Source organism: Gorilla gorilla, chromosome 3, assembly GCF_029281585.2.
Source record: "Gorilla gorilla gorilla isolate KB3781 chromosome 3, NHGRI_mGorGor1-v2.1_pri, whole genome shotgun sequence".
Taxonomy (NCBI): domain Eukaryota; kingdom Metazoa; phylum Chordata; class Mammalia; order Primates; family Hominidae; genus Gorilla; species Gorilla gorilla.
In genome coordinates this window covers 179,229,888-179,245,333 of record NC_073227.2, presented here as the reverse complement: position 1 = coordinate 179,245,333, position 15,446 = coordinate 179,229,888, and the positions used below count along the sequence as shown (strand labels likewise).

Below are 15,446 nucleotides of genomic sequence, written 5' to 3'. Positions count from 1 at the left end.
ACAAAAAAAAACAGTTTATGTGCAAGGTGTATAAAGAAAATAAAATATACTTTTGATAAAAGAATTATAAGAAGGCATAAAAATATAAATTTTTACCTACATTAAAAGGTTAAAAATATGTATATTTTGTTTTAAAGGTTTAATCAAGTTTTAAAATGTTAATTAGAAAGAAAATTCTGTGTGTAAACATTGGCTAAAGTTAAAGAGGTATCATCCAGTTTTTCTGTAAACTGGCCATTAAAATAAAAGCATAGCAGGCTTTTCCTAAATCACCAACCTGCTGTTTAGCAAAAATTATAAAAAATTAAAAAGAGTCTATAAAATCTTACCTTATGCTCAAACATTAAAAATTGGATGTCTACAAGATTTTATTAAAATTAAGTTTAACATTAATAACACACTAATATAAAGGTAAAATTTAGCTTATCTGGTATAAAAATCATACATTCATTTTACTAGAGGATCATAGAAGTTAAAGACTTAAAACAAACTTTAGCAATTAAGATAGGATACCAAGATGCAAATGCCTGGTTAAAATGGATCAAATATTCCATCTGCACGTTAAACAAAAGCAATTGTTATGCTTGTGCACATGGCAGGCCAGAGGCCCAGATTGTCCCCCGCTCCACTAAGGTGGTCCTCCAGTCGACCAGGCATAGGCTGCATGGTAGCTCTTTTCCAGGATTCTATAGCCTGGAGTAATAAGTCATGCCAAGCTCTCTCTGCTATATCCCGAAGTCCAGCACCCTGCAGGTCAGCCCCCGAGGGCCATCCAGCTTCCCTCTCCCAACACTAAATTCACTTCGTGTCTCTCACGACAGGGAGGAAACAGCATTCCTTAGAGAACTGAAAGGATGTGATGAGCTTAAGAATTTTCAAGAGCTTATCAATCAGTCAGCCCTTGTTCATCCCTGAACGGATGTGTGGTGGTATTGTGGTGGACCTTTACTGGGCACTCTGCCGAATAACTAGCATGGCACTTGTGCTTTAGTCCATTTGGCTATCCCTTTCACCCTGGCATTTCATCAACCAGAAGGAGAAAAAAATAAGACATCGTAAAGTGAGAGAAGCCCCTTATAGGTCTTTCAACTCTCACATCTATTTAGATGCAATTGGGGCCCCACAAGGAATACCAGATCAATTTAAAGCTTAAAATCAAATAGCTACAGGATTTAAGTCAATATTTTAGTGGGTGACAGTTAATAAAAATGTAGATTAGATGAACTACATCTATTACAACCAACAGCAACAAGCTTTTCATGAGTTAAAAGAAAAACTCATGTCAGCCCCAGCCCTGGGGCTAACTGAGCTGACAAAACTCTTTACACCCTATGTGTCAGAAAAAAAATGGCAGTTGGAGTTTTAACCCAGACTGTAGGGCCCTGGCCAAGGGCCAGTGGCCTATCTCTAAAAAAAACAACTAGACAGGGTTTCCAAAGGCTGGCCCCCATGTCTAAGGGCGCTAGCAGCAATGGCCCTGTTAGCACAAGAAGCAGATAAGCTAACTCTTAGGCAAAACCTAAACATAAAGTCCCCCCATGCTGTGGTGACTTTAATAAATACCAAAGGACATTATTAGCCAATGAATGCTAGACTAACTAGATATCAAAGCTTGCTTTGTGAAAATCCCCGCATAACCATTGAAGTTTACAACACCCTAAACCCTGCCACCTTGCTCTCGGTATTAGAGAGCCCAGTTGAACATAACTGTGTAGAGGTATTAGACTCAGTTTATCCTAATAGGCCCAACCTCTGAGACCACCCTTAAACATCAGTAGACTGGGAGCTGTACGTGGATGAGAGCAGCTTCGCCAACCCCTGCAAAATGACTCTGAAGAAGACGACAAGTCCTGCTCCAGTCACACCCAGAAGCTGACTGGTCCATGCATGGCCGAAGCATGAGGAAACTCATCGCAGAACTCATTTTCCTTAAAATTTGGACTTGTATAGTAAGGACTTCAACTGACCTTCCTCAGACCGAAGGCTGTTCCCAGTGTATACATCAAGTCACTGAGGTAGGATGAAAGGTTGCTACGGTCCTATTATTTTACGGTTATTATAAGTGTACGAGAACTCTAATAAAACTTATTTGTATAATGTTATTCTATACAAGGTATGTAGCCCAGGAAATGACCAACCTGATGTGTGTTATGACTCATCTGAGCCTCCCATGACCACAGTTTTTAACATAAGATTAAAGATCTCACAAGTGGGATCTAATTAAACTAAAGAGCTTCTGCACAGCAAAAGAAACTATCATCAGAGTGAACAGGCAACCTACAGACTGGGAGAAATTTTTTGCAATCTGCCTGTCTGACAAAGGTTTAATATCCAGAATTTACAAGGAACTTAAACAAATTTACAAGAGGAAAACAAACAACTCCATCAAAAAGTGGGCAAAGGATATGAACAGACACTTCCCCAAAGAAGACATTTGCATGACCAACAAACATGAAAAAAGCTCAACATCACTGATCATTAGAGAAATGCAAATCAAAACCACAATGAGATACCATCTCAGGCCAGTCAGAATGGCGATTATTAAAAAAGAGAGAAACAATAGATGCTGGCGAAGCTGTGGAGAAATAGGAATGCTTTTACACTGTTGGTGGAATATAAATTAGTTCAACCATTGTGGAAGACAGTATGGTGATTCCTCAAGGATCTAGAACCAGAAATACCATTTGACCCAGCAATCCCATTACTGGGTATATACCCAAAGGAATATAAATCATTCTACTATAAAGACACATGCACACGTATGCTTATTGCAGCACTATTTACGATAGCAAAGTCATGAAACCAACCCAAATGCCCATCAATGATAGACTGGATAAAGAAAGTGTGGTACATATACACCATGTATATGGAATACTTTGCAGCCATAAAGAGGAATGAGGTCATCTCCTTTGCAGAGACATGGATGAGGCTGGAAGCCATCATCCTCAGCAAACTAACATAGGAACAGAAAACCAAACACTGCATGTTCTCACTCATAAGTTGGAGTTAAACAGTGAGAATACGTGGACACAGGGAGTGGAACAACACACACCACAGCCTGTTGCGGGGTGGTGGGCAAGGGGAGGGAACTTAAAGGATGGGTCAATAGGTGCAGCAAACCACCATGGTACACATGTACCTATGTAACAATCCTGCATGTTCTGCACATGTATCCTGGAACTTAAAGTCAAAAAGATAAATGAATAAATAAATAAAAGGACACTATAGATAAGGCTCTTGATTGTTTTACTTCAAACAGGTGTACAACCCTCCAACAAATCACTCCCTGAGACTTGACAGTTTTCATCTAAAAAATGGGGATACACACTCATCACAGAGCTGTGATGAAAATCAAATGAGAATGCATACACAATTCTCAGTGTACTTCTGGCACAAAATAAAATCTGAAAACATGTTAGTAAAGAGAAAGCCTTAATTACCAAATGGATAGGTGACGGGGTGCTGAGCATGAAAAAGAAATTAGGACTACACAATGATTTTGAGCCTGTGCAACTAATGCTAGTCATAAGAATAAGTAAATCAGAAAGAAGAGTCCCAGTCAGTTACATCAAGGGAGTGGGTGGCAGTAAGTAAGGAGAAGGTGATCAAATTTATTTTATGTATATGAACATAAAACCGAATAAATCACAAGGTGTTTTGGGCTACAGACTTAAAATAACTTGGTGCAGTACATCAAATACAAAGTTCCATGATAAAGTCTATGAATGCCGTCAAAGGCATAGGTAATTTAAAAGGAAACTTGATGTTTTATCCAGTGATTCTTCTTTACATTTTCAAGCTTTCCAGCTTCCCTAGATTTGCAATCCCATGCATCACACACTTAGTAAAAATTGTGTGTGTGCACGTGCAGTTATGCCGACAACTGAAGTCAACAAACATTTACTAAGCATCAATTATGTGTAAAACACTATATATGAAAGTTTGATGGTGATGGTGGGAGGACTGGTGTATATAGAAAATAATGGGCCTTGTCCTTCAGGAAATCATAGTTCAGGAATAAAGAGGACTGTGTAAGTAATACAAAGTAGACTCTGATAGTTTCAATAATGGAAGAAGCATAAAAAGTTTTGGTAGTTTAGGGGAAGAGTCTAACTAGAGAGAAGAAAATCAAGAAAACATCACATGGGATGGAACAATCTCAAATGATATTAAATGATGGCCAAGGAGGCTGAGGAAAAGGCTTTCAAGGCTGAGGGAGATGTCTGGAGTGTGGTGTAATCCTGGGTCAATGAATGCACAATACAGGGAGAAAGGTGAAACATGTATAGAAACACTGTCTGAATAGATGTACTGTAAGGGACAAGCCAGATTAAGGAGACAAGTTTATTCTGAATTCAGTGGGGAACATTCAAAGGTTTTTAAACAGGACAATGACATGCCCTGATGTAGGGCAGATATCAACTATCCATACTGGCAAAAGGGAAGACTGGAACCAGGGAAACTAGATGTGAGATTTTTTACAATCACATGTATACAAGTGGGTAGGTAGGATGGGACCGAGGCAAAGCAGAGGAAGAACTTGTGAAACATTCAAAAATTTTTTTACAGGAATAGACATAGCATATAAAGGGAAAAAAATAAAGATGACAGGTTTTGAATTTGAATGACTGTGGCCTTCCATGGAGAGAGAGAACTCAGGAAGAGGAACCAGTTTGCAGGGAAGGGTCCAGTAAGAAAAGTAATTCTGATTGGGAAATGTTGAAGGCAAAGAGAAAGGAACAAATGGTTTAGCGTTTGCAAAGTGCTGATCAGCATCATTCCCTTCTGTGTGTTATCTCAGATAAGACTGAAAGGAGGTACCTGTGGAGTATGTGTAGAGATGTGTAGTTTGGTCCATAGTTAGAAATAAGGGCTGTGGCTTGAGGAAAGGTGACAGCTAGAAACCATGATTTGGGTTTCCTCACAAGGTAAAATAATAGATGAAGCTGTGGAGTAAACATAACCCTCCAGGGAAGGCACGTTAAATGAGAAGACAAAAGAAGGGAGAGCATGTCCTTAAAGATAATCCAAATCATATTATTATTTGAATTGAAAAGGACATCGGTCTTGTTATAGACCTCTGGCTCCTGGATCTTCAAGAAAGCAAATGTTTAACAGAGTGTTCTGAATATTGTTTCTTGGTGTCAGCTCTGCTCTCGCCCTTACATACTCTCTCCTGAACCATGGAGCATGGAAGACTGAAAATTACATTTCCCAAACTTTATTGGCAGCTAGGTTCTGCCAGGGGGAGGCACTTGCATCATTTGAGAAGATGGGAGAAAACATTATGTTTTGGTGGTGCCTCCAGTAGTTTCAGCAGGAGCAGTCGGTCAGGCAGAGGCAATTCAGCAGTATTGTGTGGACTTCAGGGTTATGGGTGACACCACCTTTCTTCTTTTGCTCAACTGGGTCTTGTAAACAATTCCCTGTGTTAAATCCTCTCCTGTTTAAAATACCTGGAGAGGTTTTGTATACAGACTGATAGACACTTTGTATATCATATAAAGAAAATGTAAGACTAGAAATTAATCAACCTTTAAAAATTAGACTATACAGAGGATAGAAGCAATAATTTTAATTTTAAAAAGAAAAGCAATATCCTAAACGAATGCAATCCTATTTCAAGTGCATGAAACATGGACCATGAAGCTCCAAGTTTATTCAGTGAATACCCTTCAGAACAAACTGATTTAACTGAGTTAAAATAATGAAATGACATATTCCAGAAATTCCTCTTAGCAGAGAAACATAGAAGGGAGCCTAGATGCACTATGGGAAGAGTTCTTGAATTTCCCTGCTACAGACCAAGTTCAAATTGAGCTACAGGGTTCCTCAGGTGCACTGCCTACTGTATCATAAAGTTGGGCAACAAATACCCAACAGGGAAACAGTAATTGAACATAAATGTTATTAATAAAATAATTGTAATGGCAACTAATATGTAGAGCATTAACCATGTAATTAGCACTATATGAAGCACTAAACATATTTTATTTCATTTAACCCTCAAAATACTTTATGAGGTTGGTGCTATTATTATCCCTCTTTACAAATGAAGAAACCAAAGCTTGGAGAACTGAAGTTATTTGCCCATGGCCACATAGGTGGAAGTGGTAGAACATGAATAATTGATTTGCAATTTTAGAGAATGTACTTTTTCTAAATAAAGAAGAAATATGGAGGAAAACAATGCCTGATAGACTGGGTAAACTGGCCTTCAATTGTCATTAAGTCAAAACTAAGCCATCCTATATTACAATTTTGGTGTGTAAAGAAATTGTTTTTGAGAGAGCTATTCAGAGCTAGAATTCTGTGTGAATTATACAAAATACATAAAATTGCCTCTAACCAAAAAAAGTCAGGAATCTGCTATTTTAGAATAATTTATGTTATCTTTTTCTCCAATTGGCCTGGGACTACTCTCTAAGGCAACATTTCAATGACAAAGAGATTGTTCCTGAATGTGCCTGGGGAAAAGCCATCATTGCTGAAGGAATGATATACTGTTCTTTCCCTGAAGAATAAAAAAGTACTAAAATCTTTCTAGGCAGTACTATCCATTATGTGAAGAACTGACAGGGAATATAAATGGAATCCAGAGGGGAAAGAAGACTGAATTTAAGGTGACCCAGTTCCTGTTAAGTTTTATGGACTGAACACTGCCATATAGAGATTCAAAGTCATTTTCACCCTTATTCGTAGAGTGCATACAGCTAGACACAGATGCAACCAAACATGGGCATTCAAAAGAGTATGTGTTCTCACAGGTGAAAGAGGAGCTGTCTAGCTAGGTTGAGAAGAGTGAGTGAGGAGACAGGGAAGTGGAAACTAGGTGAGATAGGAAGTGAGTAGTACATAGAAGAGAGAATCAGTGGCTACTCCAGGGGCATCAGGAAGCCAGCAGAATGCTTTTTTTGAATAGGATATTTTAGTTTGCAAAATATATGATTCTCACTGATAAGCTATGTGTTATGATTTTCTACATATTATAGATGATAAAACTAAGCTTAAGAGCAGTTAAATGATTTTCCAGGCTCTCAGAGTTTTGGAGAGCTAAAGCTGGGGCTCCTGCCCCCAAATCTGGCACTTTTTGTCCTCTAAAACCAGTCATTGTAAATGAAGAATCTGAGGAACAAGCATGTGGATTTTATGAAACGTAGGTTTAAAAAATGTAAACATAGCAGGATCCTTAAAAAAGCACTCTCCATGTTTTGAAGAACAGCAAAATCACTAGAAATGACTGTGTACCTTACTACTGATAGCCCAGCTCCAATGTAATTTAGCAGGGGATTTGATACTTCTTCTGCATCCAATCCAAACCAGCCAAACCTGAAAATCCAGAAAGTCACATCAAATTAAATATTGTTAAGATGTTTCACCATAATGTTTAAGGGCATGGACTCGGGGCCAGATTCCTGGGTTCAAATGCTAGCTCTCTCACTTATTAGCTGTGACTTTGGGAAAGTTAATTATCTTCACTGTGCCTCAATTTCCAATTTTTTTAAATTAAAAAAAAATTTTTTTTTTGAGATGGAGGCTTGCTCTGTCACCCAGGCTGGAGTACAGTGGTATGATCTTGGCTCACTGCAACCTCTGCCTCCTGAATTCAACCTATTCTCCTGCCTCAGCCTCCCAAGTAGCTGGGACTACAGATGCCTGTTACCACGCCTGGCTAATTTTTGTATTTTTAGTAGAGACAGGGTTTCACTGGTCTTGAATTCCTGAAATCAAGCGATCCACCCACCTCGATCTCCCAAAGTGCTGAGATTATAGGCGTTAGCCAACGTGCCCAGCCTCCCATGTTTAAAATGGGATAATAATTATACCTACCTTATAAGTTTGTTACAAAGATTAAATGAGTTAGTATACATAAAAGTGCTTGTGAGTGTCTCTTTCCTAAGACTAAAAAAGAAGTAGGAAAAAGTAGTTCACCTGACTCATGGAAGGTTAATTAATTGGTTATAATATTGTATAATATTTGGAGTAGACTTTTAAAAAACTTCTAGGTTAAATATCCCTACTCTGTCATCACCACAGTTTTTTTTTCCTGCCTGACATTGCCGTGATCATTACCAAGAATCACTGAGAACCACCCAGGGGCAAGAGGTAAGGAGAAAAGAAGGAAAAGAAAAAGAAAATAGCAGGAGGTGGGGAATGGGGGAAGGATGGGAGAGAATGTATTGGAAGTTAGTAAGTTGGTTTGTTTTGTTGTTTTGAGGTGGTTATAATGCTTTGAGTGGAAAGGGAGTCCAAAAGGTAAAGTGAGAATAACACCCTACATTCCACTCATTTTCCCAAAATTGATTTGAATGTTAATCTTAATGCTGACCAAGGGCACCAGTCTGATAGAACTTTGTGTAATGATGGGACTGTTCTCTATCTTCACTGCACAAAAGAGTAGCCTCTCCCCATATTAGCTACTGAGCACATCAAATGTGGCTAGTGCAACCAAAAAACTGGAGGTTTAATTTTATCAACTTTTAATTAATTTAAATTTAAATATAAATGGCCTCCTGTGGCTTCTGGCTATACTATTGGACAACACAACGCTAGAGCTGGGACTGGCAAACTTTTTCTCAAAGGCCAGATCATAGATAATTTAGGCTTTGTGGGTCAGTTATTCCCTTGCTGCTCAACTCTGCCACTGTAACATAAAAATAGCCATAGACAATCCTTAAATGGATGGGTTTGGCTGTGTTCTGATAAAACGTTATTTATAGAAATGGCTGGGAAACCAGACCGTGCTTTGCCAACCCTGCTCTAGAGGAAAGAATATGTGCTCTGGAACTAGAAGACCTGGGTTTGAATCCTAGCTTCTTAGTTCTGTGATCTACAGTAAGTTACTTAATCTCTTTTTATATCTACTCTCTTATAAGATGGTGCTTACCTCACATATTTGTGAAAGTGAGATGAGAATGATGCATAGAACATGTCCAGCAAATTGTCACACAATAGAAAGGGACAATAAACATCAGTTTCCTTTTTCTCTCTCTACCTCTGTTTCCCAGATTTAATGCTACACTATATCTTGATCAAATATCTAGATCACTTACTAAGAATTTAGGGCAAATAGCAATAGAAGGTGGCATATTTGATGTGTATGTTTTACCAGCTATAAACTCTGTGAGAATAAGAATCATATGTTATTCCTCTCGGTAATCACTTGCCTTACATAGAATATGGATGCAGGAAATCTTAGTTGAACTAGTTTGACTTGAATTACCTTGAGCTTGCCCAGCCAGTTAAGGCATTAAATGATCCCCAGATTAAGATTCCAAGGCCTAAACCAATGGTTTTGATAATTGGGACAACAGCAATGTTCCCTGTAGATGTAATATACAGAAGAAACATGTTATTTCCATATAGAAAATACATTTATAAATAGAATTAGTTTTTATTCTAACTTCAACTGAAGTGCATGGGATTTGGACAAATTTAGTAAAGCACAGTTCCTTATTTTTTAAGTAAAATAACCACATTTTTGGCATTAAATTTATGAGTATGACTGCTAAAAGAACTAGGCTTAGGAAAAAAGTCTACAAAGAAAAATGTTGAATTCCTAATTGTACAGAGGCTTCTCACCCTTAGCATAGCTCTCTATTCTGTGATTCTTCATGGAAGCTGTCAGTGATAAATTATCAGTGACCATCCTTTTAGACTTGAACTAGGGCCAAATACTGGCAGAAGTATTTGGCCATAAAACAGGCCCAGAATTTGCTCTTCCATGATTGCTGATTTGTCTTCTGGATTTCTACATTCATTCTCTTATGTTTTGAGGGTCACTGAGGGCCAAATACATAATTTTTTTTTTTTTGTCTCAAGTCCTACAGTCTCTTCTTAAAAGGTTACCTCTTTAGGATTCCATGATGTCTTCATCTCTTGATTCTCCTCCTGTTTTTCTCTTTAGCTCTTTCTCTGGCTACTATTTTTCATCATTCCTTCTGGAATAAGGTACCCCCTAAAGATTTTCCCTTGAACATATTTGTCCCCTTGCTTTATTGTCCTTTGGGTACTTGACCTAATTTCATGATTTCAGCTACCAGCTAAAGGCGCGTGTTCCCAGTGATACAGTTCTAACCTGGACCTACTTTAGGGTTTTAATATTATTCTCCAAACCATCAAGAAGAAATCTCCAACCAGATGTTCTCTATGGTAGAAACATCGGGATGTTCATGCTCAGAAAGTGCCAAGCTGAACCCATCATTTTCTCTTTCAAACATGTTCTTTTTCCTATTTCCACATATGTGTCAATACCACCACCCTCCTAATCACCTATAATCAAATCTCTACATTATCATTGGCTCCTCCCATTCTGCTATGTCCTATATGCTATCAGTTGCTCCAACCTATAGCATCCACATCTGCAACATATCTCAAATTGGACTCTTTCCCCACTGACACCCAGTGGAACCTGCTGGGTGAACAGAAATGCTCTGGTGGCTATAAAGAGCTGCAGGATGGATGGATGCTTAGTCTGTTCCTCTCCCCCTGTTAGATATGACAAGCAATCATACTGAGGTATAAATGAGGTATAATAATGTAAATCCTGGTGGAAATTTAAAAGCGAACTCTTTTATCTTCTAACTTATGAACTTCACTAAATCATTTAACTCCTCAGAGACTCAAATTAAGTGGGTAATAAATAAGTTTTCATTTTAATTTTTTTAATAAAGTTTTAACATTTTAACATTTATTTGCTTTTAATGCAAATTATTTCTAAAGATCATTGATACTTGGAATTCTCTTAGTTGAAGAAAAAAAGACCTCCTGGGGTGTATTTATATTAATTGAAGGGAAACATTTCTGGATTGACCAAGCCAAGGTATGAATTCTAATTATATAATTTCAGGTACTGATAAGGCAACAGAAAGATTTTTGTTTGCTTTGCTTTTCTGTTAACCAGCCCTTTTGAAATGATAGTATCTTCGCATTGGCCTAATTAGGTTAAGTCCTAAAAATTATATTAGTAGAGATTACTATTTAATAAATATTTTCTGATAAACATGCTAGAAAAAAAGGCCAGAACACATTAAAATAATATATCAGCTATGCTTGAATAGATGGAGAATAATTAAAATGTTTTTACTATAATAATTTTCTACCAGGAACTTAAAAATAAATCATTAAGAGGAATAAATCAGGTGGAACAAATCAGGTAAGGCACCAAAAATATTCATTGAGCATGTGAAGGCAAGAAACTAGTTAATTTCTAGTATCTATGACTAAGGGTTATTCAGAATCACTGTTTGCGCTATTTCCTCCTATTGTGAACGAGAATTATTTTTATCATTATGTTACATAATAAAAGTATAAGTTATATCAGACATTACCTGTTGCCCAGATGCAGCCCCCAAGCATTGCAAAAGGCCAAAACTTTGGACAATGTAATATCAGATTGACCACCAAGGCAACCAACCATATGGCAGCACAAAGGACCCACTGGAGAAACATTCCTAGAAATAAACAAACTCAGTGTTAGTGGTTCAAATTGAATTGAGTAAATTTGTGCTCAGGAATATCTATGAGGTGATATTACAGGAATGGCCACAATTTATTAAATGCCACATGCCATGGACTTTGCACATTTCATTCTTATGACTACTCTGCAACATAATTAACCCTAGCTCAAAGATAGAGAAAATGAATCTGCAATTAAGCAACCTGTCCAAACAGCTAGTAGTTTGTTGAGCTGGAATTTAAACCCAGGCTGACTCCAAGGCTTAGACACGGTGTGCTCTGGCTTAACATTCTTTTTTTCTCCTATTAGACAAATCAAGAATTTTCTGCCCAAGAGTGATGGCAAGACCGAGTGTATATTCTCATTCAGATGCCACACTGAGTACTCTTGCTTCCCAAAATATGGCAGTAAGTGCTTCGGAATAGCACAACAGTAAACGTTCAGGGACCATTTATGCCACCTCTGGGATAAAAATAAAGCCATTTATGGTCACACATAGGCCTCATACAGTTAGAGTTCAATGCCTGAGAATTAGCTATCTAGGTCAAGGTTACTCTGCTTTCTATACTTTGAGTTGCCATTTTCCAGTTATCTGAAGATAACCTGGTGATGAGGTGTATCTGTACCTTTTCGAGGCTTCTGCGTCATTAAGGATTTAGAGATTAAAAGGATGAGGAAATAGTTGACATTGAAAGAAATACTGAGGCAGTTAAAACTCAATGTATTACTTCTGGCACTAACTTTGGAAGATTGTTGCCCCTCTTGGATTCAATCTCATGATGGAGGAGAGAGAAAAGATGGCTGCTAATCTCCATGACAAAAGAGTGGAATCAGCCAGGCGTGGTGGCTCAGGCCTGTAATCCTAGCACTTTGGGAGGCCGAAGTAGGTGGACTGCCTGAGCTCAGGAGTTCGAGACCAGCCCTTGAGATTCCGTCTCTACTATAAATATAAGAAATTAGCTGGGTGTGGTAGTGTGTGCCTGTAGTTCCAGCTACCTGGCAGGCTGAGACATGAGAATCACTTGAATCCTAAAGGTGGAGGTTGCTGTGAGCCAAGATTATGATACTTCACTCCATCCTCAGTGAAAGAGTGAGACTCTATCTCCCCAAAAAAATGAAAAATAAAAAATAAAAAGAGTAGAATCACAGAGATGAAAAGAAACTTCATTTTATAAGTTGTTCACTTTACAAATGAGAAACTGAAAACAGCAGAGCTGGTAATATTTGCCCAGGATCACAAAGCTAATTGTGGAAGACTAAAAAAGCTAGATCCTCTACCCATTTTTTTGTTCTTCGGGTAGTTCCCATTCTTGTCCTAACTCCAGAGGAAAAGAGAAGAAAGGCCCTGGAGGAAAATAGGAGGTAATCCTATTTTCTAAGTGCACGAAGACAAAGAATTGGGGAAATAACACAACTGCTGTCAGGTGATAAATACTACCAAGGAAGTAATTCCCAACATGTGTTCACCATAAATCTCAATTCCTTCTCCTGGCTTTAATATGGAAGTCAGGCAAATACAAATAACTCTTGCTTCTCCTTCCCCAAAATTCACATTAGTCAGTTCTGCTACAATGTAACATGTGCATTCCTTGAAATCACTGCACTATGCAAAATCATGCAGTAAAAACTACAGAGCATAATGGGAAAATGGGGCTAGGAGAACAACACTCAACCTAATTAAAATAGTAGTACAGTTTTAACTGGTTAACTGATTAATTACATGAATGCTGTAATAAATAGGGCATTTTAATTGAAAAAGACCAGAAGTTTGCTCCTGGAAGTGAGCATCCAAAGGGCTGCAGCTTACGAGTTACTGTGAAGGTATTGGGTGAGGAGATGGGACAGGAGATGTGGTTGGGTGGAATACATCATAACCACATGTGATGAACTAAAGGAGCTGGTCGATATTTGAAGATTGTACGTGTGTCTGTGTGCATTGTGTGTATTATCACACATCTTTATTCATCTAGGTGCAGTTTTCTGTGCCTATCTAGAGGTTTCTCAGGGACAAAATTGCACATAAGCAAGCCAAAAATCTGTTATGCTTACATTGTTCTCTAATATATCAATCATGTTGAAGATTCATGTTTTCAAAACAAGTGTTATTAGTAGAACTGACTATAAATTTCTTCCATTCATATAATGGCCCAAGAGCTTTCCTGACTGTACCCTTCCTAGCTTTACCATGAAACAACCTTAATGGTTCTCCTATTCTGACTTTCAGACAAACTGGTATGAGCACTGTCAAATGACTAATTTTAAGCTCTATTCACTAGGTATCAAGATCAACATGATTTATTTTTGTAGCTATACTTTTAAAAGACCAAAAAAGGAACTTCATTTTTAAAAATAATATAATGTTAACAATCAAGGAAAAATAATTACCATCACCAGTATCAAATTTTTTAAGTGGCACAAAATTTGAGCCAAACAAAAGGATAGCTACAAAACAGGAGATGTAACCAAAGGTTAGGTCTGCTCCATTATTGCTCATGATTCCAGTCTTGATGAGTTAGCTGGTTCACTTTAGTCTTGATGTACTTTTCAGGAGCTTCTGAAATAAAAGAAAAAATGAAACAATTGAGACGTGAATCTGTGACCAAATTGTGATTAACATATTATATTTATTGAATTTTTCAAAAGCATGCTAAGACTCCTTTTTGCAGATAGGATATTACACAACTATATATAATGTTTGTACTTCATGTTAATTTATTCTATCAACAAATATTTTTGATCACTAGCCTACAATTTAAAAAGAACAAGCCCTGAAGACAAATTTTTAGTAGATTACAAAAAAAAATTCTCCTGTGTAGGTTCCATCACTGCAGAAAGTTTTAGTGGATAACGCTGCTAAGCTTATTTAACAGCTTTAGCTTCTCTATGAAGAAAGGACTAAAACCACAAATAACCAAGAATTAGACATTTTTTCATAAAGTTACCATTTGGAAAAGGCCACTGAATACAATTCAGATTTTTAGTTTCCCGAGATACATGAGAAAAAAGCACCACCAAAGTAATTTTATCACAGGAGGTACAGCGTCTTTCCACAATGTCATCTTGGATTCATATTTTGCACACTGGCCCTTTGGAATAAGCCCTCTGGAATAGAAGCAGAATAATCCAGTGGTTTCTTTTTTCCCGCAAATTTAATGTTATAGTAATAACTTCTCGTATATATGTATTGAATAAAGTACACCTGAAATCACCTTTCCTTGTTATTTTATTTCACAATGACAAATATTTAAAGGTCCATGTATTGTTCCTTATGTGTTCTTGCAGAGAATATTAAATATACAACAACCTACAAAATATGTTATTTACCATTATTAAAGATAGTTTAACTGAAAACAAGGATCACTTCAAAACTGGTCAATAAACTTTAGTAAAGAAAATGTGTATTTGAAATTGTGTGGACTTTCTTAAAACAAAAACACATTGCTATTAAGAAAACATCCTCTATAGGGATGTGGTTGAGGAAGACACACTGAGGCACATTTCAACATTGACACATTAACACTATTCAATAAAAATAATAATTATTCTACTGTTAGGCTCAAAGAGAGGTTCAGCCCTGCAGTGACTTACATGGGTTATGGCTCAAGGGTCAGCTGAGGCAGGTGCTTGCTGCTAAGATAACAGAGGTGCCAAGATAACAGAGGTGCAACAGGTCAGAGATGCAGGAAGTGTCTTGAAAAGCTAACCTATGACTAAAAAGACACATGACTGGGTGATAGCTAACACATCATTTTCTCCCCATTTTAATTCACAACAAGCAAAGCAAAACAACACCTTTACGTGTACACTGATAGAAGAGAATGTCTAACCTTCAAGAGTGGCAAATTATTTTATTGAGAAGGCTCCACAAAGGCCCTACACCTCTGAAACGGAGAGAATAATTTGACGTGCTAATTAGAGTGCATGAGCTGCATTTCGACTACTGAATAAACATCAATCAGTTATTACCTATAGATAAATGAAGTTTATT

At 37.4% G+C, this 15,446-nt stretch overlaps 1 protein-coding gene across 3 annotated transcripts in view; it reads right to left on the bottom strand.

Annotated features, from left to right (window-relative positions):
* Positions 1 to 15,446, bottom strand: part of TMEM144 (transmembrane protein 144) — a 54,858-nt gene that overhangs the window by 28,695 nt on the left and 10,717 nt on the right. For 2 of the 3 annotated variants that reach the window (XM_004040568.5, XM_063705621.1), the window contains 5 exons: positions 15,047 to 15,168; positions 13,844 to 14,012; positions 11,331 to 11,453; positions 9,224 to 9,323; positions 7,249 to 7,329 (listed from right to left, as the gene is read on the bottom strand). In XM_004040568.5, the coding sequence (XP_004040616.3) occupies positions 7,249 to 7,329; positions 9,224 to 9,323; positions 11,331 to 11,453; positions 13,844 to 13,952 (413 nt within the window). In that variant the 5' untranslated portion in view covers positions 13,953 to 14,012; positions 15,047 to 15,168. Of the gene's footprint in view, positions 1 to 7,248; positions 7,330 to 9,223; positions 9,324 to 11,330; positions 11,454 to 13,843; positions 14,013 to 14,400; positions 14,710 to 15,046; positions 15,169 to 15,446 lie in introns of those variants that run through there. The other variant, XM_031010362.3, reaches the window with a different exon arrangement.